Genomic DNA, 12,035 nt, shown 5'->3' on the forward strand with positions numbered 1-12,035 from the left:
TAGCAAGCTCACGTCTTTAGACACAGAGAGGCGCTCATGCTTGCTACACAGCCATAGCAGTTACAGCGTCTGTTTTTTTTCTGTGACCTGAAGAAGCGGGCAAGCACCCGCAAAACGCCTTGTCAATTTTTTGGTGCTCATATAAAAGACCCTTTTTTTCAATAGACTAGTCCAATTTCTTTAAGAGAGGTAAAATTACCTCTCTATTTATAAAATCAACTATAAAATCTGTCTTGTCACACCTCTTTAGAGGTGATAGATTTTTAGTTTCACCTAAAGAACTTCTGGAGTCTGACCGCCCAGTTCCTGTCACAGACCCGGGAAACCGAGCGGGGACGGTTAATTTCCCGCCTGCTCTGACAGTGTTTGCAAGGATTTGTGAGTATATACATCCTTAGCACGATTCTGCCCCATTGGGCTCCTGGTCTGCTGTTGTCTTTTAGATGAGCCTGGGGTAGTTACAATCACAGGAACCATCGACATAAGCTATGTTCCTGTAGCTGGAAGTGCTGATTTTGGGGAAAGGCCACAGTACAGATCTAAGTATGTCTGCCACATAGAGATGGAACAAACAGTTTGCCTGGCCCTGTGATGAACTGTTCGCCAACAAACAGGACCTACTTCCAGGTCGGCGAGGTCTTCAAGTTATGTGCAGGCGTGGGCCGGCGGCGCGCGGCCGGGAACACTGCACATGACTACACAGGAAACCATTGGGCGCATTCGCAGAGCACTTCCAGCCGTGGGCCACCACCTGCGCATTACTTCAAGACCACGCCAACCTGGGAGCAGCCGCAGGTCCTGTTCGTTGGTGAAAAGTTAGTCACAGGGCCAGGTGAACTGTTTGTCCCATCACAAAAAAATAAGTTCAGGTTCACTATAATTTCACAACAGATGAGACTCCATACCGTCACCGATTCATATCGATCTTTAATCTCCTCCATCAGTTCATCCACGTGTTGTAAGCGCAGCTCGGCATGTGTGCTTCCTGTCAGAGACACAAGGGGGCAGACCTGAGTTAGGCGTGTCGCACACACATGGTTATTGACATGCAAATAATTCTGAGTGGTGCGTAAATTTAATGCAAATTGTATGCAGCTTGAAACTGGGCCAATCGAATGAGATTCCTGCTGATTTGGGGCGGTCCGATCACAAGCTGAATATTGCTGGTGCTGGGGAACTGCTGAGCTCTACAACTTAGTAGGAGAAATGGTTAATGAGATTCCAATCGGACGCTAAATTTCCTTCATCTTTATTGAGCTTGGAGTTAGACCAATCAAAATACAGCAAGTGCATTTAAATTGGCCAAAGCCTGACCTACAATCTGCATTTTATGATTGACATCTGGTAGACAATCTGAGCATGGCGGTTGTACGGGTTTCCCCCAGACACTCTGCATTCCTCTCACACCCCAACAACATACTGGTGGGGATCACTTGGTCCTCCATCCGGAACTGCCTTTTGCCTGGCGGGGAATGTGAGTATGAGATGCAGAGGGACTGTTAATCAATCTTCTGTATGAAATGCCACTCATAAGAAAGAGTTAAAGTGGACCCAAACTAAAAATATAAGATTTCAGAAATAAAATCTATTTTCTAGCTTATAATAATAAAGAGCAGCCTTTTTTCAGCTGCATGATGACAAATATAAAATATTTTACATTTATTGGAGGAACCCCTCCCTTCCTTTCATATTGCCGGGACAGAATCCGGCAGACTGGTGGAGTAGGAGGTGTCTGGCAATGGAGGAATTGCTAATGGCTGCCCCCAGTATAACCCTAGCTATGAAAAGAGAAGGGTGAAAAGCATGCACTGAAATGCTCATAGGCTTGAAGGAGTGTTTATTTATCTTTGTATGTGTTAGAGTGGTGCAACTAAATATTTTTATTGAAAAAAATGTTTGGTTTGGGTCCGCTTTAATGCCGTGTGAACACTGACATTGAGATCATTCTCACCGTAATTGGCCATCTCGTTAAACAGCTGACAGAGATTCTCCACGATCTCCGGGTCATCGTCATAAAGTGCGTACACCTCTTTCATCAGGGTGACCCCACTTTTATCAGATCGGGGTACCAGCATTCGATACGCAGCCAGCTCTGGAGGGAAATAAAACAATGATTAGTGGGAGCCATAGTGCAAAGGATTCTGGGTAAATGCACAATCATTTTATGCACACCTGAGTTTATTACTAGTCCTGTTAAGGCTAAGCAGACGTTTTTCACCAGTACGGGGCGTTCCACGTGTGTCTGCAGCGACTCCAGGAGCAGCAACGTCACAGCCTCAACCCGATCCTCCGTCACGTGACCTGGAAGCATGGAGCGGTGACGTTATTCTGTGTGCTGCACATGCAGCCGGCAATCACAGACATACAGCTCTCAATAGTACAACCTTCTCAGTATGATAATACATGGCAGCCACTTCCTGTTCACAGTAGTTTTGTCATCAAATGACAACTTTATCTGCTTTCTGCAAACAAGGACCTGGACGTGTTTCTCTGTGATGTAAGTTAGGGCTGGAAGCCACTAGAGCGATTTCCTGAGTGGTTAGGGAGCGATTCAAACAGCTAGCAATTTCCCTAAACGCTCAGCTAATGTTAATGGATGGGCCAAATTCCACTGGAGCGATTGCGATTACTCAATCGCAAAACGCAGGACATGCAGCATTTTTCCGTTTAGCGTTTCTGCCATCTAAAGTATATAAAACGCTGGCCTAATCAAAACCTGCACAGAGTGATTTTGCTAGTGTTTTGAAATGACTGCACACTGGTCCTTTCAATAAATTTTTTTTTTTTTAAATCAAATAAAAAAGCTAATCGCTGGCAAACCCTGACACTTTTTAAAAACGCTACCAAAATCGCTCATCATGAAATCGCTTACAAAACGCTAGAGATTGCAATTAGTGATAGCGATTTGAAGTGAGTTCCAGGTCTTAAGCTGATTATACACTATTCAATTATGAAAATCCGTTTTGTTTTTGATCGATGTTAAAGGATACTAAGAATGGTAAAAACGAAACCTGTACTGTGGAGGGGGGGCATAATCAAATACTCACCGCGCCTCCCGTTCCCCTCCGCTCTTCCATGGTCCGTCCCGTTGTCCTGGCTGACTTCAGCGACTCCAAACCCGGACATATTGCGCTGCGCATGCACAGTATGTCCGTTCTGCGCCCTGTAGCTGCGCAGTGATGTCACAGGACAGGAGCGCGCATGCTACTGCGTTCTGGCGTGAGCGCTGATTGGAAACACGGGGGGAGCGAGCGTACTCCAGTGCTGTGACATCACTATGCAGCCCCAGGGGAGCAGAGCGGACACACTGTGCATGCGCGGCGCAGTATGTCCGGGTTTAGAGTCACTCAGGATAACGGGACTGACCAGAGAGGAGCGATGGGGGGGGGGGGGGGGGTGCGGTGAGTATTTGATTATTGCCCCCCTAACCATTACAGCTTCAGTTTTTACCGGAGCCTTTCGACTCTGGTATCCTAAAGGCTAAAGTCGATCAAAAGATAGATCTGCAATGCTGGTTTTTAGTCAGATGTAAAATAATTGATTACAATATCGATTGCAATATATATCTTAATTTGGATTGTAATTATTGAAAACAAAACATCAAGTGATAATTGAATAGTGTATGTCCAGCTTTATGCCTGGTACACACCATGCAATTTCCCGCCAAATAGATGAGTCAAGCCGATTATTTCCGACAGGTCTGATCGATCTTGTATAAAAGTGATTGGAAAATCGATCAGAAAAACAATAGGATTAGATTGAACCTGTCTGAAATAATTGATCTGACAGGAAATTGCATGGTGTGTACCAGGCATTAGACATACACAGGTGGGCTTCAAATGACATAATTGGCTAAACGTAAATCGATCACGGAGAAGCGATTGATTTATGGCCATATTTCAGTGAAATGTCCACAGATGAAGTCGACAGAACTTCATATGATGACATTCTGTGACACAAACACTCATTGGGGATCTATGAATGATGTTCTATGTGGGTGTCACCTTTCAGGCTCAGTATCCAGAGGGCGGAGCTTGCTGATTCAAGCACCTCCCCATCAGTGCGGCGGTCCTGGATCAGCGCTGTGATTGGTGGCAAGGCTCTCTTCAGAACGTCTCCCGATGCCGACTCTGTGCCAACAGGAAAGACAAACTTATATACATAATGTCAGGGGCTCTCCCGACATGGCGCCAATCTGTGCTGGGAGGGAACAGTCTTTTTTTTTTGGGGGGGGGGGGGGGGGGGGTCAGTGGGAGGAGCTCTTGTGATGGGTGGGATCAGTCATAGCTAGGGGGTTTCAGTGGGAGGAGCTCTTGTAGTTTCTGAAGAGTGAAATCAGTCAGAGCTGGGCAAGGTCGTTGGGATGAGCTCTTGTAGTTTGCGCTGGGTGGGATCAGTCTGTTCTAGGCGGGGTCAATGAGAGGAGCTCTTGTAGTTTGTGCAGGATTAGTCTATTTTAGGCGGTGGTCAGTGGGAGGAGCTCTTGCTGTGTGGGATCAGTCTGTTTTAGGTGGAGTCAGTGGGAGGAGCTCTTGTAGTTTGTGCTGGGTGGGATCAGTCTGTTCTAGGTGGGGTCAGTGGGAGGAGTTTCAGTAATTTGTGTTGGGTGGGATCAGTCAGAGCTTTTGTAGTTTGTGCTGGGCGGGATCAGTCTGTTCCTGGTGGGTCAGTGGGAGGATCCCTTGTAGCTTGTGCTGGGTGGGATTAGTCGGTTCTAGGCAGGGTCAATGGGAGGAGTTCTTGTAGTTTGTGCTGGGTGGGATCAGCTGGAGCTGGGTGGGGTCAATGGGTGGAGCTCTTGTAGTTTAGTAGGGCTCAATCTGTTCTAGGTGGGGTCAGACAGTGGGAGGAGTTCCAGTAATTTGTGCTGGGCAGGATCAGTCTGTTCTAGGCGGTTCAGTGGGAGGAGCTCTTGTAGTTTGTGCTGGGTGGGATCAGTCTGTTCTAGGTGGGGTCAGTGGGAGGAGCTCTTGTAGTTGGGCAGGATCAGTCTGTTCTATGTGGGTCAGTGGGAGGAGCTCTTGCAGTGCAGCTGATTGGTTGGTGCAGTACTCACCAGTCATAGCCAGGCTCCAGAGTAGAGCGCAGCAGGACATGCACACCTCTCTGCTCTCCATGGAATCTTCTAGAATCTTCACCAGATCTGGGAGGAACTCCGCCTTCACCAACCTCTCTGCTGCCCCCTCTGCAAGCAGCCAGCATCACCCGTTATGTACATCCCACATTTACATCATCACAGAGCAGAACCTACAGATATCCCGAAAGTGAGGCAGCCTTAAAAAAGACAACTGAAGTGAGAAGAATAAGGAGGCTGCCATATTTATTTCCTTATAAACATACCAGTTGCCTGGCAGCCCTGCTGGTCTATTGGGCTGCAGTAGTGTCTGAATAATACCAGGAACAAGCATGCAGCTAGTCTTGTCAGATCTGATAATAATGTCAGAAACCTGATCTGCTGCATGCTTGTTCAGGGTCTATGGCTAAGAGTATTAGAGGCAGAGGATCAGCAGGGCAGCCAGGCAACTGGTATTGCTTAAAGGACACATCCAAGGAAAAAAAAAAAAAATCAAGATCTACTTACCCGGGGCTTCCTCCAGCCCCCGGCAGCTGATATGTCCCTCGCTGCAGCTCTGGGGTCCCCTCCGTTGCAGATCATGACGTTGCCACGTCTGTGCCTGCGGTAGTGCACGACCGCGCCGCTCACGATCCAGTGGCTAGTTCTGTGCCTGCGCAGAATGCTCCAGGCCACGTGAGCACGAATGTTAGCGCGCTTGCGCAGGTGAAGCAGATGCCGACCTGGCGAGGTCATGAGCTGCAACGGAGGGGACCCCGGGACACCGGAGCTGCGGCGGGGGACATATCAGCTGCCGGAGGCTGGAGGAAGCCCCGGGTAAGTAGATCTTGATTTTTTTTATTTTCCTCGGACCTTCCCTTTAAAAGGAAATAAATATGGCAGCCTCTATACACCTCTCACTTCAGTTGTCCTTTAACGGGCAACCTTCACAGATTGGCAATGAGATGCAAATTATTATTATTTATATAGCGCCGACATATTACGCAGCGCTGTACAGAGTATATAGTCTTGCCACTAACTGTCCCTCAGAGAAGCTCTCAATCTAATCCCTCCAATAGTCATATGTCTGTGTATGTATGTATGTATCGTGTAGTGCATGTATATTTTAGTCTAAGGCCAATTTAGGGGGAAGCCAATTAACTTATCTCTATGTTTTGGGATGAGGGAGGAAACCAGAGTACCCGGAGGAAACCCACACATAACATACAAACTCCTTGCAGATGTTGACCTGGCTGGGATTGGAACCGGGGACCCAGCGCTGCAAGGCGAGTGCGCTAACCACTACGCCACCCTGCTGCCCAAATTCCTTTAACTTACAAGCAAATATGATGAAAATGAGATGCAACTTGGAACTGAGCCAACCAAAATCAATCTCAAATCTGAGTGGCCCAATTCCCAGCTGCATACAATCCGCATTACATTTGCATGCAGGTTGGAAATATTAGAAACCTCATTGGGTGATGCATCGGGGCAGCTGTGCACATAATAGATTACCTGGCCAGTGATGTGTAACAAACTCCTGTCAGCCAGTTCTCTCTCCTCCTGCATGATCAGTTTCTGCCTGAGGACCCTCAGAAATAGTCCGGTCAGAGGAAGGCACCGCTGACTTTACGTCTGAAGCTGGCCATACACCGCTCCATGTATAGTCAGAATCAGATCGACCATTAGATAGCTCCCTCTCTGATCAAATCTGATCTATTGCCTGCCCACCCACTGCACACAGATTTTTTTTTATAGATTTCAGAATGATTGTCTTGCTGCTGCCCCCTAAGTGTATATGTGTCCCCCTGGTGCCTGTGTGCAGTAATGCAGGTTCAGCTATCTGCCAGCACAACTTCTGGATTCCACTACGGTGCTTGGCTGCAACACATGGTACAGGCGCTCGTGGTGACGCCGGAGGATCCCAGGAGTCGTACCGGCAGTTGGCGGAGGAAGGGGGGCATCGGCTGGAGGTCCATCAGTCTTCGCAACATTGAACACCTTTACCAGCGCGCATCCAATCGAGCCCTTGCCACCAACATTTTCCAGCATGACCGATCCTTTCAACTATTTTCAACCAGAAATCGAAAGACCGACCAGGCAGCCACATGGCAGCACTGCTGGCACAAATTCTCCTGATTTGATAGAAGACCCTGCTGTATACTGAATAGGGACTGTCTGCAAAGCTTTGTATGCTTCCTTCTCAGTGCCTGAGCAGATGCAGTCATTAGAATAATTGTGCAGAGAGCAGAAAGTTTTTTTCTCTCCATGCCCTTAGTTATCAGTCTCTCAGGATGGAGAAAATGAAAAAAATTTTCTGCAGCTTCTGGGCCCCCCTGCGGCTGCATCCCTTGCAGGGTCTATTGTTACGCCCCTGCACATGGTGCAGATTTTGGGGCACCAAGACAATTTTTTTTTTTTTTTTTTGCCTCTCACATGCACGCCATCTGCTTCACTTCCTCACTTTAACCATCATTTTATTCTGAATAGTGTGACTATAGTAAGTAACAGGACTCACCGCAGACTGCCAGCATCGACATCACAGGAAGTAACTCTGCCAGGAGAGATGCATTGTGGGAATATTCCCGAGCGGTCCCCACCAACCTGCTGATCAGAGCGTCACTGGATACATATTCCGCAATGTCTTCTCCTTCCAGCCCTGGAAACACAAGACACGCCTCCATCACTGCCTGTCTGCCAACTTCCCCCTCCCCCTGGAGACAGCCAGATGCTAATAAATCTGGCTTGCGTGTAGATTTCATGCAAATTGTATGCAACTTAAAGCTGGGCCAAACCAAATCACCAGAAAGTAAATTTGATGGGTCCAAACTCTACAGCTGCACACGCTGCTTTGAACTCAGCCGCAGCAGGCGATAAAGACTGCCTTGGCTGAGAACCGCGAATCAATCTAGTGTGTGTACAGTGGCTGCCCAACGTCTGCCAAACATCTGATATGCCGGATCTTTGGTGATCCTCAACTCCTGAGCAACACCAGACCGCAAATTCACTCAGTCGCACGCCGCTCGTTCTCCTTCTGGCCCACAGCGTTGGCAGTGTAGGAGACCATGTGCCAATCGAAATCCCCTGTTGTGTCCGGGGCTTAAAGGATACCCGAACTGACATGTGACATAATGAGATAGACATGTGTATGTACAGTGTCTAGCACACAAATAACTAGGCTGTGTTCCTTTTTTTCTTCCTCTGTCAGAAAGAGTTAAAAATCAGGTATGTAAGTGACTGACTCAGTCCTGACAGGAAGTGATTACAGTGTGACCCTCACTTATAAGAAATTCCCCTTTTCATCTCTGCTGTCAGAAGCCATTTTCTGCTAGGAAAGTGTTTTATAGTTGGAATTTCTTATCCGTGAGGGTCACACTGTGATCACTTCCTGTCTGAGTCAGGACTGAGTCAGCCACTTACATACCTGATATTTAACTCTTTCAGGCAGAGAAAGGAAAAAAAGGAGCACAGCATGGTTATTTGTGTGCTGGGCACTGTACATACCCATGTCTATCTCATCATGTCACGTCAGTTCCGGTATCCTTTAAAGTTAACTTGAGATGGCAAAAAGAAAAGATTTTATACTTACCAGGGCTTCCTCCAGCCCCCAGAGCAGCAATGCGTCCCTCGCCATCCTCCTGCGTGCCTTCGTTAGGCCGCAATATTTCCAGGACTGATTGCGGTTGAACGGAAGCACTCTGGGAAGACGGCGAGGGACGCATTGCTGCTCAAGGGGCTGGAGGAAGCCCCAGTAAGTATAAAATATTTTCCGTTTACCATCACAGGTACACTTTAAGGTGCATACAATCTGCATCACATTTGCATGTGTGCATTAGCATCCTATTGAGGTTTTTGGCACTTTTTGTTGGCTCACCTTGTGATAAGAGATGATGGAGGACTCTGCTGCCCTCTAGCTGCACATTGCAGGAATCGCGGTGCAACGTCATGGCCTGAGACACCGACTCTATGATCTGTCCCTGGATTCCTACAACATAACAACAAAAGCTTTATTGTACCTTGTGCAGACACAGAACAGTGTCAAATACAAATGTAACATTTAATAATTATTAGTCACTGCTTTAAAACATAACTGAAGTGAGAGGTATATGGAGGCTGCCATATTTATTTCCTATGAAGCAATGCAGATTGCCTGGCTGTCCTGCTGATCCTCTGCCTCTAATGCTTAGCCCCTGAATGAGCATGCAGCAGTTCAGGTGACTGAAGTGTGACTGGATTAGCTGCATGCTGGTTCCAGGTGTGTGACTCAGACACTACTGCAGCCAGAGAGATCAGGAGTACTGCCAGGCAACTGGTATAGTTTAACAGGAAATAAATATGGCAGCCTCCATATCCCTCTCACTGCAGGAAATGTGCCTGTTCTCTTGGGCCGTGTAGCGGGCACTGCCATGCATCTGACGAGAGATCTTACCGTCTGTGTTGGATCCCGCCAGCCTCCTCAGTGCCGCCAGCGTCCCGTCCTCGTACTCTCTGTGATTCTGCAGGAATTCTGGGAATGAAATCACAACCAGTGAGTACCATCCTACTGCCAGAGCTGACATACTGCAGCCTGGTCTATTAACACCGCTCTACATATCTCCAGGGGGAGATCGGACGGGACCTGGACGCATTTATCCTAAAATCTGCCTGCTAATCTGCTCTATAAGGCCTCAGCTGGGTCATATCAGAACATAGCGGTGCTTGCTGAAAAGTGAGAAAATAAGCAGTGATTGCAGCCTATTGCGTGGAATGTCACAACAATTCTACAAAATCTCTTCTGCCATTGAGACCCATGGTTCAGTATGTTCATCTTATGAACACATCTTTCTTTCAAATAAAGTTTGATTAAAACAAAAAGAAAAAAAAGAAGACTGGCTCGGAGGTCTTAATATCTTGTGCTGTGTATGCTTTAACTGCAAACAAAAAAATTTCCACAGCTGTCAGCAGCCTTTACTAGGGTCTGATATTACCCAGGTGAGAGTGGCAGTCCTAACCCTTAAGGGTTGCCACCTTATCCATTTAGATACTGACACGTATGATTTATACATGCCTTGTGGCTAATCGGATGCAGTTTAGGCACAGATTAGGTGCGAGTAGCCCCAGAACCTGTATAACTTAGATGTGCCGATATTTAAAGGGATGAGGTGGCAACCCTGCCTAAGGGCCCTTTCACACTGGCGCGATGCATCTGCAATTTTCCGCACGGTTACCCCAGGGCAATGAAAGTCTGTGGGTGCTTTCATATTACCAGCAGTGCACCGAAAATCATTAATCTGACATGTTTCCACAACGATGTTGCCGCGCGTATCTGCGTCAACATGCGGCGGACCGAAAGCATGTAAGTCTATGGTGACGCTAGGAATTTTAAAAATGTTGGTGGTGGCGCGGTGACATTACGACGCGCATGCGTATTTTTACAATATGCTTCTGTGCACTTCCGTATACAGGAAACAAGAAGTGACCGCAAGCATGCGTCACTTTCGCTGGATACCAGAAGAGGAATACGGCATAGTAACGCGGTATTCCCCGAAGGCCTGTTTTTTGCGGGAAGGCGCGGCCGTCGCACCACTGACGCCGATGTTCAGTGTGCAGCCAACCTAAAGAAGAGAGGTCTGTTAATCATTTTCAGTGACGTGTGTCAGCGTTCAGCATGTGGGATGATTGTCTTAAGGTGGACACACCCCATAAAATAAAAAAATAAAAAATTTTGATTGAAGAATTTTTTTTTCTGATTGTAACTTTGAAAAAAAAAAAAAAACACTGACCAATGTACCACACACGCTTAACATTTTTTCCCAATAAAAACATTTTAGAAAATACCTTACACCATTCAGTTTTCAGAAAAATGATCAGAATTTTCCACCACTCCCGATTCACTTATATTGAAAAAAATATCAGATTGATTTAAAAAAAAAAAAATAATAAATAAAAAAATACATTTTTTTCTGTACAACCGATCATTTTTATTTTTTTCTTGAAAAAAGTGAAAAATTGAATATTTTAATTGTATTGTGTGTGTGTGTGTGGCCAATATAGCTAAGTCATTATAGCAGAGCCACAAGGGGGCAGGCTTGGGCTTGAAAAGACATCAGAGAAGACAGACTCAGCTATAATGATTCCTGAGCAAAGCCAGACTGAATGCTCAGTGGGGGATTTTATCAGGGCTGATAACAAGCAGGCTGAGCAGTGAGGATGAAACAGAGAGCATGGTAAGTGTTTTCTCTAATGTTCCCACTGATATATATGGTAAAATACACAAGGGTGCTTCGTCTCTGGTTCACTTTAAGGCCGGCATCTTCTAATACACCCCCCTCCCCCTCCCCCCCCCCCCCCCCAATTCTGTTGCTCTTCTTACCCAGCACACTCTCCAGGCTGTCAGTCTGCAGCTGATCCAGAACAGCAGGGGGCAGTGTCTTCTTTACCCCGGACAGGGGAGAGCCAATCAGAGTCAAGCATTTCCTGACATAAGGCTCATTCACCAGATCTCTGCAGAGGAAACAAGATAGTTTCAGTTCAGTGAATCTCTATAAAAGACATGATTATCATTTACATAACAAAGAGGGCTGGACTCTAGACTGGAGTACTGGACTGCGGTCATCAGAGAGGAGCGATAGAACTACTCACAGATCTTGCGCTTCCAAATACTAATTTTCACGCTTCCAGTAATGGTCCGATCGTCAGACCGATATTGTGGCGTGGCTGAATTCAAATGTACGCCGATATCGTTTGCTCATTGCTAACCGTTGGGGGTCGCTTACTTACGGACGGCCCGGGCTAGCGTGTGTACGGAACTTCAGGGTCCAAAAACTTAATGAAAAAGTTGTAACATGAAAAGCCTGAAAGACGGAACTTACCGCCCCAGTGTTGATCGGGTTTTCAGATTTCATCGTCCTCGCATGGAAGATCTCTGCAGATGGTGACTGCAGCCATGACATTAAAGGATACCGGAGGTGACATGTGACATGATGAGGTAGACATGGGTATG

General features: G+C 46.8%; 1 protein-coding gene across 1 annotated transcript in view; it reads right to left on the reverse strand.

Moving 5' to 3' along the window:
• Positions 1-12,035, reverse strand: part of STKLD1 (serine/threonine kinase like domain containing 1) — a 34,668-nt gene that overhangs the window by 4,170 nt on the left and 18,463 nt on the right. The window contains exons 10-18 of the mRNA XM_068249231.1: positions 11,406-11,536; positions 9,483-9,560; positions 8,928-9,038; positions 7,572-7,712; positions 5,057-5,185; positions 4,005-4,130; positions 2,173-2,301; positions 1,952-2,092; positions 906-985 (exon numbers count right to left, since the gene is read on the reverse strand). Coding sequence (XP_068105332.1) covers positions 906-985; positions 1,952-2,092; positions 2,173-2,301; positions 4,005-4,130; positions 5,057-5,185; positions 7,572-7,712; positions 8,928-9,038; positions 9,483-9,560; positions 11,406-11,536 — 1,066 coding nt within the window. The remainder of the gene's footprint in view (positions 1-905; positions 986-1,951; positions 2,093-2,172; positions 2,302-4,004; positions 4,131-5,056; positions 5,186-7,571; positions 7,713-8,927; positions 9,039-9,482; positions 9,561-11,405; positions 11,537-12,035) is intronic.

This window comes from Hyperolius riggenbachi, chromosome 8 (assembly GCF_040937935.1).
Source record: "Hyperolius riggenbachi isolate aHypRig1 chromosome 8, aHypRig1.pri, whole genome shotgun sequence".
Lineage (NCBI taxonomy): Eukaryota > Metazoa > Chordata > Amphibia > Anura > Hyperoliidae > Hyperolius > Hyperolius riggenbachi.